The sequence below is a fragment of the Chiroxiphia lanceolata genome, chromosome 3, assembly GCF_009829145.1.
Source record: "Chiroxiphia lanceolata isolate bChiLan1 chromosome 3, bChiLan1.pri, whole genome shotgun sequence".
Classification (NCBI taxonomy): domain Eukaryota; kingdom Metazoa; phylum Chordata; class Aves; order Passeriformes; family Pipridae; genus Chiroxiphia; species Chiroxiphia lanceolata.
Window position 1 is genome coordinate 70,292,634 of NC_045639.1, and position 13,427 is coordinate 70,306,060.

Below are 13,427 nucleotides of genomic sequence, written 5' to 3' on the forward strand. Positions count from 1 at the left end.
GTAAAAAGGAAATGTAGTTTTTTTCCTCATTCTGACTTTTATTTGAAATTTCCATTATAGGAGAGAGACAGGTGTAGTGGCAAGAAAATTTTAAGTTTCTTCTACTCTGAAAACTAGCATGCTTTTTGAGCTTTCAGTTGCAATGGGTTTTTTTTTCTTCTCTAGTCCAAGACCCAACAGTTTTGCAAAATATGCAGCCTTGACTGATGAAGCCAGGCTTTTAAAACAGTATAAAAAAAGACAGAGAAATAGGGAATAAATGAAAAAAAAAAAAGGTATGATGTGGACAGAAAATTTGCTGGAAGAGGTATCAGCAGAAATGCCAGTCTCTTAATCCATAAAAGGCATAAAGAGGTATTTCTGTTATTGGAGTTCCCCTTTTTGAGTCTGCCTGAAGATGCCAGAGGACACAGAGATCCTAGAGACTGTAAAGTTGATAAAAGTTTCGTTCTTGTAGCCAAGACATTTTCTGTATTACAGATACCCCAAAGTAGCAAGGAATAGAACAGCCAACATTTTCACTATTTTTCCTACCAACTAGAACTGATCTCCAAAACCAGTTTTGTTAAATAATTTCTAGTTCTAATAACTTTTTGTTTGATCAACTACTATCTTAGTATAATCCTTGGGAAACTTAAGCTTTCAGCAGGAACTAATCAGTCAATTCTCTGTTAATTATTCATTAAAGATTTAAGAAACTGTTTTATGAGAGGCTGAGTTTTTTACTTTTAATGTTTGAAAAATACAGGTTTTTAAACAGTACACACCTTGTTCTGTCAGTCCAGTAGTTGAAATGCAGATTACTCAGAGCATCCAAGAAGGAGGCTGTTCTGCCAGGCCTAGCCAGAAGGCTGTGGTGCTGGCACATCAAACCTGGTTAGGCTCCTGTTCTTTTGCCTTGCTCTAAGATCTCTTCCGCTGGCCACAGGTTTTAATGCTTCTCTTCAAGGTGGCTCCTTATCCCCTCAAAAGTTTCTTGGTAATCCCCTGGTTGCTATCTGATCTGGTTGATGGTTGCCATAGCTATACCTCATCATTGTTAGTCTCCCCACATTATTGGTTTGGGGGCAAACACTCTGTCAGAGAACAAACAGTTTCCCATGTTACACTCCCATTCTCATCACATCAGCTATTGTTGTCTGGGATGTGTTGGTAAGCAGAGACTGTGCAGACTCTTCACACCTACCAGTTAGAATTCTCTAAAGGTATCGACAACTTAGAATCCAGGATTTTAATTTCCTAGAGGAATGACTATATATTATGCTCTCTCTTGCTTATCCTCTTCTATAAATTTTGCATCTATGAATAGTAGCTCCCCAAAGAAGGAGAAGTCTTCACTCCTAATACGTCTTGCAAAGACTGCTATGTTTTTGTGCTGCCCAGACTTGCATTTAAATGTTAGCACATAAAATTCTAAGCATGCACCACCTCTCTAAGGGAATATTATCATTATTTGGCTAAAAAAAATCCACCCAATTCTTTTTAGTCTCTCCTTCTGGCCTTATAAATATTGATTTTCTTGCTGTAACAGTAGTTCTTGCTGCACCAGATGCAGCCGTTAGTAGTTACAGTACTGTCCTGGGAACTTGAAGCCACGATTTCATCTGTGGGGCTGAGCACTGTAATAATAGTAGGAAAAAAAGTACTATTACCACTATGCTTGTCATATATAGCCAACGTCTGCTTGCCAGACAGGACTCAGCATTGTGAATCCCAAGTGAACAGATGCTTACCAAGTTGGCTGCCTCTGCGTGCATACCGTGTGCATAGTGCCTTCTTTTGAGAGGCAGGAGTGTGGTTCAGACTCCCTTCTTTGTCCATAGAAGCAAAGACCTTCCAAGGTTGTATAAAGCAGGTGGTCTGAGTATGATCTTTAACGTCCTCATAATTCTTGAGTTAACAAATTTTGGGAGTACTCTGTATAAAGTTGAGAACAACACACTTTTCTGTATTTCATCGGAAGTAGACATGGGTGCAACAATTTTTTTTTAGTAGTGTTATATCATGTACATGGTTTAAAATTGTGCCACTAAATGTATTGTTTAAAGACAAGTAAAACTAGCCCTGTATTTGACATAAGCTTCTAGAAAATATGTTTCATAAAATGTATTTGTCAGGTTATGTTCTCAGTGGATTTCCTTCTCTCTCGGAGGAATACATGACTGTTTCACAGCAAATAGAGAAAATAAAGAATCTAAAATTAAAACCGGATTTCCTGATTAACATTAAGGTAACGTCATCTTCATTAACTTGCTAATAATTTTCTTAATTATTAGTAGACTCATATGCTGCGTATGCCAAAAGATCATATTTTCCTCTGTGCACTTGAGTATAGTATTTATTGAGGAGCGATAAATTGTTCTCTTCTGTATTGGAATGGAATTTCACTATGTTATTCCATTATAAGCATTGCTCAGGTAAAATAATGAACATTTCCTAAAACTTCAGCAGCAGTTACAGTCTTTGCACCTCCACCGATTAGAAGATAGAGGTTTTCAAGAAAAGGAAATTCTGAGTAACATGATTATTATGGGATTTTGGATAAATGTACATCTGCCATCCACATATTGCAGGAAAAAATTTCCCACATATGGAAGTTAGAAAGCAAATTGTTTTATTTCTCACTCACTAATTGTGAAACTGCTTCTTATTCATTATTCATTCATCTTGTTTACAAATCTCAATTTGTTGTGGGACATACCAGATATTTTACAGAAGTGACTCTGATATAACCAAAGAACCATAAATCGTTGGAAGTGTAGGATTAAGAGGACTTTCTCATTTTAACTTAAAAGAATGGACTTGCTTTCTACTTCCATATTAGTAAAAAAACAAGGCAACAGGGACTTTTCAGACATCAGGCTGACTGCTTTGGCCAAACATCACTAACCTGTCTTATTAATCAGAATGGGATGGCCATGCCCAAATTGCCCACTGGCAAAGGCCCTAGGCCTGTGCTGTTCTCCAGATTGTGCCCAGCTGTTCACTGGGGAGGATACTAGCTAGCCCACACCAAACTGCCAGATTCCATGCAGATAAAATAACTGTATAGTCATGAACAAAGTTTCAGACCCTTCTTGTAATGTTTTATTTATTATCAACTAGATTATTTCTCTCTTTTACTTTGAATGTGCAGAGTGAGCTGCTGAGGTAGCTTTGAATAGTCAACCTCTGGTCTTGTGCTCCATTCTCATTGGGATTTTGATTCTGGTTGTCATATCTGGTTGTCTATGTGTTTTTTCAGATGCTAAGCTTCAGGGTATGGATCTATTCTATGACTTTGCAGATTTAACTGCATGTTTGTTTTAATCCTATACTGTTAAGACTTAATTTGCTTGAATATGCATAGTAAAAATTTATGAATGCCTACTTCAAACCTTTTTTTTATGGTCATGGAAAGATCTTAAAATATTAGAGAAACATATTTTTGTGCTGCTTTTTAGGCAGACTTGATTTTTTTCAGAAAGTCAATCTTTGTTTTAATACCAGGTAGTGAGAAATCCCAGTTCTTGAGAATATGTGTTGTATAGTTTCATATGCAACAGTACAAATGGATATACTAACTACACTGGAAAGAAAAATGTAATTCTTGACTTCTTGTAGTAACATCATCATCTTCTCTTCTGGGAAAAAGACTGAGACGAAATGTGCATTAAAAATCCTTGTCCCAAAGTTGAATGAATGATTTTGCCTTTGATTTCAGTTTATTCAAGCTGCTTTCACAGATATGTCAGAAATGTAACTATTTTCATTAGATTAAAAGGAACAGAAGAATGGAGATTCTAGATAACTCTGGGAATAATAAAATACTGTTATTAGTAGACCAATTTAGAGAAATTTTGTCTCTCTGAGAAAAAGATGTTATAGCAGGACAATAAACACATCATTTCTTTTTACTTATTCCTTGCTAGTGTCCAGACTATGACTTATGCCAAAGAATATCAGGACAAAGGCAACACCCTGATTCAGGGCAGGTGTATCAGAGGAGCCAGTGGGATCCTAAAGTTACTGAGAAGCATAAGAAAGAGAAAAATCAGCATGAAGAAAAGGATGAAGAAGAGGAGCAGGAAGAGGAAGAAGAAAAAGGAGGGGAAGAAGAGGTAAATATTGCTAATTTCTAAACAATGCAAAGTATTATAATTTAGACAAAGCAGAACAAATTCTGATACTCTAAAATATCACTACACTACATTATGAATTAATTTTGCTCAACTTTAATCTTAATTCCGTTTCTGTTCTGCTTTAAGAGATGTGAGATAATACTTAAATGGTAGGTTTAAATGACAGCAAGTGCTGATGATTGTATAGCTTAACCTGGATTCGGTCTTTAACACATAAGTCACTGAACTGTTCCTTGCCATAAGTTAAGAGAGTGCATCAGGAGGAAAAGAGTGACTCTCCATTGCCTGTTTTTGATCTAGGCAAATAAAAGAGTTCTTAAATTTTGTTTATTGGAGCAAGTTTTACTGGTATTTGCAGGACACTAGCTCATTTTCTGCTTTTGGTATTACATTACTACGAATGAATTTTTTTTTTCGTGATGGTATTAATTTTGAATTCAGGTTGAATTTTTATAACAGTGGCCAGAGACTTATCAATGCAAGTTCTAGGCACATTCCTTTCCATTTGTGGTAACTATACATCATCAGGAAAGGATCATGGTCAGCAATCACTGGACTGATACTCATTGCAATACTCTGCAAAGCTACTTTATTTACTTTTGAGTGAAGACAAAAATTATTTCAACATATTATTTCTGTATCTTTAAATTTTGTTCTGCAGACTGCAGAAGATCTACATAAGAAAGCAGAATCTTTTCAGCAATTAGTGCAGAGGCCTGAAGATATTCTTGAAAATGCAGAGAAAAGAGTTGGAACATATAAGGATATAATGCTTCATCCTCTAGAAGTAAGAAAAAACAAAGTAATATGATCATGCATAACAGAAGATTTCTAAAAATATCTTGCACTGTTTTAATTGGGTTTTTTAGTTTGAGATTTGTTGTATGGAGGGGGTCATGCTACAACATATCCCCAGATTCTGGAATGCATTCTGAAATCAATGATACAAAGTTGTTGTCTGTCAGTGAGGTTTGCACTCTGGGATCAAGATCAAGTTTGAGTTTTAAAAGTTGAGTTTTAAAAGGGAAACCATACCTACCACCACAGACGCTTTCTCAGTCTAGTAAGTGAAGAATTTGAAGACTCCAGTGTTTCATCACAATTACCAGAGTCCATTCCAGAATGCAATCCCATAAGTAATCTGCTCTTTACATCCATTGCCTTCCACTCCAATAGATTCCCTTCCTCACCTGCTTCATTGTCTGCGGATCCAAATATACAGTAATTATCCCATCAGTTTGCTTTGTTGCCTCTTTCATTTCTGCAGCTATGGCATTGTTTTTTCCTTTCCTGTTGTGTTCAGGAAGGTGGATGTACTATGTGTCTCTTTTTTTTTTTTTCAATTAAAAAAACCCCAACAGAACAGGTCCAAAGGAATAATTTGTTCTTTTATTTTATTTCCCTATCTCCTGGTATAAGCAACTGCAAAATCCTCATGTTTGATGCCCACTTGACAATTACTGATTATGCCCTTTGATTTCCCTATGGATTATTTAATCCTTTAGATAAAATTGTGTAAAACTGGTATAACCTCCGTCGCTAGAGTAACAAACTTGTTACTGCTGTGAAGGGGAAAACAAAAGATGTGATATCTTTAATCATTACACAGTCTCACATGGATTTCTCTTGATCAAACTAATGGAAAGTTGTTTAGAATAAATTCCCATAGGATGTATACCAGACTTCAACAGGTTCAACACATTCCACTAGTTGGTAGGTCTAACTTAGGCTTCGCTAGTGGTGAATGTATTAGTGAAGATATTTAGCGGTCCACTAATACGTTAAAAGAACACAGGGTTTTGTTATGTTGAGGTTGAGATGCTAAACTGGAAATAAAAGCTTTTCGGATGCGCAGTTGGCACTGAGCTGGGGTAGGTTGAATGAACTTTGGAGAACACGCTTTGGGTGCTTGATGAATTGTTAAGATAAAATTGACTAGAAATAAATGTGAAATACTACAGTGAGGAAGGAAACCTAATGAACAATTAACGTGAAATAATTGGCTAGACCTCAGTACTGCAGACAATCTGCAATCTGTGGGGGTTTAGTTAGTCAACACTGAGTTAATAAATTAGATGTTGTTGTATTAATGCAAATATTATGGATGTACGAATAAGACCATAAGAGCGTTGTATATTAGAGATATGCAAACTATTATCTTCTTTGTAGAAGAGTATTAGAAAGAAGTAATTAGTTATCATCTATTTTTACTAAAGATAGGATAGATAATTTAATTTATTGTATAGAAGACAGACTAGATGCCAGGAAATGAACTGTGACCATAAATGTAGTGAAGAACTGGAACAGATTATCTACGAAGTTGTCAAGTCAGCTTCACTAAGCTTTTTCAGGGCTGAGGTTAGACCAACATATGTCAGGAATGGACTGAGTATTCTCAGTCCTCAGAGAGAGGCATTAACAATGGACGTGGGAGGTTTGTTTTAGTCTAATGCCTTACTTACTAATGGGAAAATTGAAAATAAGAAAAATCAAATATATTGTTCAAATTTTAAAGAAATTGGGAGTCAGGACCAAAATGAAAACATTGTTCTCATGGCTGGTATTTCCAGGAAATGTGTTATTCACATTGTCATCATTTTCCAGCAAAGAATTAAGGTAGTTAGACAATTAGAAGTTGAACTCATACACAAAACGTTACTGTATCTTGATATTTTTTAGCTCTTTTGCATTAGAGCTAAGATATCTGAGCTTTTTTCTGAACCCATTTTAACTCCAGTTTTGGAACTCTTTCTATATTTATCTGTCACCAGATAAAAGTTTCTCTCCAGAAGATTTTATAAGCCATCAGTACAATAAATCTTGATTTTGCTGAAGTCCACAGGAGTCCATCCGTAGATATGTATAGGCACAGAATTAACTTCATTAACTGTCATTATGTGGTTAACAATACTCAATTGATGAGTATGTCTTTGTTCTTAAACAGGAATTGATGGCTGAACAGAATTGTCAATATCTTATTGAAGTGGATGGAAATCAGCAACCAGATGATCTCTTTGAGGTAAGTAAACTATGCACCAACTAAGTTAACCTCCACTAGAAAATAATTTCTCAATTCTGTGGATTGTTTTCCTGTCAGCAGAATTTTAAGTTGTTTAAAACTTATTACTTTACTATTAGAAAACATGACCTTTGAAATACTTGCTTTCATTGCTTTATTATAAGATTCACTGCACTGCCTTCAGATTTATGTATATGTTACATGAGAATATTTTCAGGAAGGCTACGGACTCTTTTGTATTGTGTCCATCTGGTTTAGCTCTTTTTCTGACGTGTATTAGTGTAAAATATAATGAGAAATTAAAACATTTTCAGTACTATATATCTACAGAACTGGCCTATTTTGTGTTTGTGTCTAAAATAATAACAGAATTTTTATGAATTTAGATATTGTTTTGCAATGTAATAGAAGACACTTCATTCTTGTAACAGTTCTGCTGAGTGCTTGTGTCTATATTTTTAGCTTATGACATAGCAACTCATTCTCCCTATCCAAAAACCTAGTGGTAAGTCTTGCAAATAAATAATCTTATCCTCTGCCTCAGAATTAAGAGTTGCTTCAAATCAGAACCTTAAGTATGGGGTTGAAAATTAAGTAGGAGGTCGTCTTTGACAATGTAGAAAGTGAGCTGCTCCTGCATTTTCTCCTCTGTTGTTTGAAACAGATTGTATCAATTATAATTCTGTAAGTACTATTTCAATTTATGCTGAACTTCACTACCAAGACTGGTCCTATGGACAGAAAACCCCAGTAATCTTGCAGGGTTGGAACATACAATTTCCTCATTTATGATCTCTTTGTGAACATTACAGCACAAAATTTATAGCAAACGCAATCAAGTTATGTAATGATTCCAGCCATTTTACCTACAAGTAAGGGCCTATTATGAAACAGAAAGAAACAAACAAAGACCTATTATGCAGCTATTCCAAACATGACAGAATTGGCTTTTTCATTTCAAGAACACTTGTATTCAGGCAAGATTACATTCAGGAAATACTTCATTTAAACTTAATATCATCTGATTCTCATTGGTAGACATCTGGTTTAAATAGCTTTTAAAATAAACTACCCAAAGTTGTATTACTTCTGAATGGGCATAATCTGATTTCCTAAAGAGACTTGCCTCTTTTTCAGATTGGAGCTCATCTGAGTAGTTCCACTGATTTGATCCTTTGCAGCCTATTCCTTTAGGAGGCTTGAGATTCACAGCATAATGAGGAGATATAAAGACTGTGATTTGGCATTTTGCACTGCCTGTATCTACAAAATAGCTTGTTAAAACTATAAACTGGGCCTCAGTATTTATTTAACCATTATATAAATAATAAGTTACAATTTTAAATATGGTTTGGGGGCCCTTTCAGAGGATAAAAGCAGTTTTGATTGGTACTGAGTTGGTATTTTCTCTTCAGTCAGTGGTAATTCAGCTTCAGTCTATGGATGTTCGAAATGCAGCTCCTGTAATTCGACTACAAAGTGAACAAGAAGAAGAAACGCTGGGGGGAAAGAAAAACGTAGGTGGGCTTTTCTGAACTGTGATTGACTGTAATAACTAGATTTTTTCAGTATAAGCTTATATTGTAACATCTTTGCTTCACAGGAGCTAGTTTGTTTTACTGTGCAATAAGGGCATTTTTTAAACCTTGATTTTTCAGAAATGAGAATTTAAGATAAATCTGGGACTGAAATCCACTTTAAAAGTATGAAAATGAAAGAGTGTCATTACAAAAAAAAGGTTGAGACGATTATAATAAAATTTTGAACAAAATTATTGTTTTAGCAATGAAGAATTAATTCCTTCCAAGAAAATAAAGAAACTTTAGCCAAAGGATAACAATCTCAGCAACTGACACTTAGCTCAGTCCTTACTCTTTTCCTGAATGCGAAACAATGTGCTAATAGAAGTCCGGCAACATTCTGCCTAATTGAAATCACACTCATTCTATTTCCTGTAATTAATTAGAAACATGGCAAGTTAGTGCTGAATTTTGCTGAATCATGACAATTATACTTTGTGTCCCTGCCAAATAAAACTGAAAACCAGAAGTCTCTGTATGAATGTCTTCACCTGTATTTAGTTGCGCTCATCTTTCCTGCTTCTTAACTAAACCTTGAATATATGAACCATACTGTAACTGGGAGACTCCACCACACATTTTCAGAGAAACATCCCTCCCTTCACTTTTCTGTTTTCTCCATTGCTGACAAATTCACAAGTGAAAGACAGGTCATCTGTATTTATTATTTAGTTGGTTTGTGTGTTTGTTTTAGTTTGTGTGTAAGCTTCTAGTAACCACAGTATTTGGGGCAAGGAGTTCTTCATCTTAGCTAGACATTATATAGAGAATTGCTTCCCTTCATGTTGCATCTGCAGCCTTTTAAAGGCTCCATGTCCTCCAGCTGTTCATATGCAGAAGTCAGTCCATACTTTTGTTCTCTACATCTGCCCTCTAATAACTCACGATTTCAGACTTCTGTCCTGCTTTTATGTAGCTGTACTGAAGAGTTTCAGTCTACATAATCTTAACCATAGTAGTATGTATTCCAGGATCTGTTCCTGAGTAGTGACAATTAAAATTCATAAATCCTAATTTTCTGTGTAAAACTGCTATTTTACTGCCTGACTTTGTAGATTCTGAAGGTTTTTCTGCAGTTCTTCACAGCCAGCGCTTGTCTGTACTATTCTGAAAAATTTCGAGTCTCCATAACTTTAGTATTCACTCACTATTCACCTTCTGTAAAAAGTCTATTAAACTTACATGATATTTCTGCATATCTAAAATACGTATTTTGACCTTGCTATTCCCCGCCACAGACCTTGGTCCTTTTTTTCATCCCCTTTGGAAGGCCGTTTTCTGCCTTCTTCAATATGTGCCTCATTATAATTTTAAACTTCTGAAAATAATAAGTAGAGCCTACAGAAACTATTTTAAGTACTATTTTTGTTAAATAAACCTGAAGAAATGAAGAATTATATATTCTGAAGTATATAATTTTTAAAAAAATATTCTAAAAAGCCTGATGTGGTTTTCTTTTTAGGTTTGCATATTTTCCATCAAAATGTTTCAAAAAAATGTAAGAAAAAGGCATATGTAGCTTCAGACAAAAATTACATATGCTGTTATTGCTGTTTTAATAAACAGGATGAACTTTTCCGTGTTCTGTCATCTTACAATCTAATAGCACCCAGATACCGATGGCGTCGAAGCAGGTGGGGACAAGCGTGTCCTGTGGCTCTAAAGGAAGGTGACATTGTAATGGGAAACCCAGATTTTGCTGTCAGGTTAGCAGAATTTGACACACAGTTTTCATTTCTATTTAAGGAGATAACTGTCCATATCTGTTAGCTTCTCTTCTATTTGAAGTTTTCTAGGTAAAATGTACGTACTGTCATCCCCAGAGGCATTGAAAACATTTATGTTGAATCCACGGCCTTATCTCTTACCACCAATGCCGCTTCCTCCTTGCAAAGTATTAGTATTTGGTCCTCCATTCTCTGGAAGAACAACTATTTGTAACCTACTTGCACACAAATATAAAGGAAAGGTAGGTTTATAAATGTCTTATGTAGCAAGGGTATCAGCTGAGGCTTGGGAATCAGTTAAGCACATTCCTATTCCTGTTGTGTTATTAACATACACATTACAAATATATGGATTACAGAGGAAATATCATATTTCAGAGAAATTCATTTATATGAAAGTAGCTGCATTTCAAAAATACTTTTACTATTAGAATAATTATTAATTATCATTAGAATATTATTAATAACTTTTGTATCTAGGATAATTAAATATAAATGCAAATTAAAAATAACCCTGCACTGGAATTATATGTAAATTTTTATGGATCAGATGTTATATTTCTTTTCTGTGATATTTGTATTTTTTCAAATAATTTCACTAGGTTCTTGATATGGCCAAACTCATTCAACCCCATATAGAAGAATCAAGAGAAAAAAACACTGAGCAAGTGCAAAGGGATGCAGTAGAAAAGGCTATAACAGCAGTGAAAAATAGGTTGGAATTAGAAGAACAGTCAGGAGAAACAGGTGAACAAAGTGTTCTATGGTCTTTGAAGCTATCTTATTTGCTTTAGGTTATTTAACTGAAGCAGTTGCTGTCACTTTACTTAAAAAGTTACAGTTGTTATGGTTCATGTGCATTAAATATGAACTAAAAGAACACGCAGTGAGTGGGATAGCTTAGTAGAATTCAGTATATTCCTCTGAATTTGAGGACCATTAGTATTAAGAAAGTTTTCTGAGCTCTGAGCTAGAAGAAGAAATTGGTTCTGACTGATACTTTTTGAAAACTTTCCATTTGAATGACTTCCAGTTAAATTAAATTTCTACAAAATTGAAATTCTTTTCAAGAAAGAAGCTTATCAGCTAGGCTGATGTGAATCCACAATCTACAGATTTTACACTCTGGAGCAGCTTCCACGTATGCTGTCTCAGATGGCACATTCACAAGTGACTCCAGCCCCAGACACATTTAGATTCCTTAAGCTGCCCAGGTTTTTGCAGCTTGAATTCAGAAAATATTTTGAAAAGGTAAAAATAATACATTGTTAAATATCTTTAAAACAAAATTTGTGGGTTTTTTTTCCAGGAAATTTAATGGGGACTTTTCAAAATAGTTTTTTTTAAATGAAAATTCTCCACTGAATTAGAATTGCCTTTTCCAGTTAGCTCTCGTTATGGTTCAAATGGACAACCAGACCATTTTGCCTTATTCAAATAAGCAAGAAATGTTTGACTTTCTTATGGGTTGATACACGTCTAACAAGGATTCAGTATATTCCTCTGGTGCTGCAAAACAGAGGCTGACAGCGATGAAAAACCTTTGGCCTTGCAATAAGAATAATGGTGAGCTATCACACCAAAATTAAAACCATTAACAGTGTCATGTTCCAGATTCTTGGCTATTGAAAGACTTTTCAGGACAGGTATGTGAAATGATATTAGGATCGAAGAGAATGTAATCCTAATTAATAACCTGGGAGAGCTCAGGCAATTTTGTTGCAAAACAGAACTACAAACAGATGATGTGTTTTTACTTAAATATCTTTTTATGGCATAAGATTGTTTCAGAATTTTTTTAATAGATAAGAATAGGTGCTAATTCACACACAAAAACTAAAGGAAGAGAGGATCTGGATTCAGAAGTAGGAGTATTTGCCACCTGAATATGAGAAACTTAAAAGTATGCTAAGTTTTAACTTGTTGAAATGCTTAAACAAATGAAATATGTTTGCAAACCTATTATGGTTTACAAATAATAGTAGTTTTTGCATACAGAGCAGACTTTTATTTCATCTCAAACAAGATAGGTTGGTAGGTAAATCCAATTAATGAACATTAATGAAATATATAGAGAGGGAGCTAAAATCAAAGTTAAATAAATGTGGATTGTGAGGTAGTTTTTGCAAGTTTCTTTGACTTTTTAAAGAAAAACATTTGTTCTTTCAATTATATTCTTCCTTTAATTTATGACATCCTGTATCAGAAAAATATACCAAAGGGAGCACTAAAGAAAGATGCAGAACTGCAGAAGTGGGATGTAATATCTTTAGCTATGATAACGGTAAAGTCTGGTCTGTTTGGGTTTGGGCTGCATTGAGGTTTTTTGCAGAATGGAAATTAGTAAGTTATTGTCCCTTACCCAGGGACTTTGTAACTTGGCAAAAATAACCTGATAAATTTGTGTTAATCTGTGCATGTAAAAAGTAACAACATAATCATGGAAACATCTTGACATAATCACAGAAACTAAATATGGGGTTTTTTCCAAATTATACTCTTAGTAGATAATGCAGTTGGCTAAAACAGTTCTTCATCAAATTTTATCATATTAGTATGTTAACTGTAAAATGAGTGTTCCTTAAATTTTTTTTTAAATAATTACAGTTGTTGTGCCAACCATTAATAACAAAATATGGGTCCAATATGAACGTTTTGTACATCTTAGGTAATGCAGGCTTCTTGATTGTTGAAAATACACTGCCTTGATCTGTGATTTGTATTGATTTTAAAATTAATACGGTCAACCTTTTGATTCAGAGATCAAAGAGAAATCAAATCCAGGGAAATTCTCAGGTGCTGCAAGTGCCTGACTGTGATTGTTCTAGTACATAAATGACATTCTATTCATATTGAAACAACATTTCGTTTAGTGGTAAAAAATACTGAACAGCTAAAATGGTTGAGTTTTTTATCATGAGAGAGCAAACCAAGATCCTAAAACTTATCTTTATGAAACATTTCCTAGAACTGCATTCAG

At 34.6% G+C, this 13,427-nt stretch overlaps 1 protein-coding gene across 5 annotated transcripts in view; it reads left to right on the top strand.

Moving 5' to 3' along the window:
* The window catches only part of AK9 (adenylate kinase 9), a 58,430-nt gene that overhangs the window by 8,017 nt on the left and 36,986 nt on the right, over positions 1 to 13,427 (top strand). For all 5 annotated transcript variants that reach the window (XM_032681353.1, XM_032681356.1, XM_032681358.1 and 2 more), the window contains exons 6-13: positions 2,118 to 2,230; positions 3,912 to 4,100; positions 4,783 to 4,908; positions 7,066 to 7,140; positions 8,556 to 8,657; positions 10,287 to 10,426; positions 10,509 to 10,689; positions 11,050 to 11,194. In XM_032681353.1, coding sequence (XP_032537244.1) covers positions 2,118 to 2,230; positions 3,912 to 4,100; positions 4,783 to 4,908; positions 7,066 to 7,140; positions 8,556 to 8,657; positions 10,287 to 10,426; positions 10,509 to 10,689; positions 11,050 to 11,194 — 1,071 coding nt within the window. The remainder of the gene's footprint in view (positions 1 to 2,117; positions 2,231 to 3,911; positions 4,101 to 4,782; positions 4,909 to 7,065; positions 7,141 to 8,555; positions 8,658 to 10,286; positions 10,427 to 10,508; positions 10,690 to 11,049; positions 11,195 to 13,427) is intronic.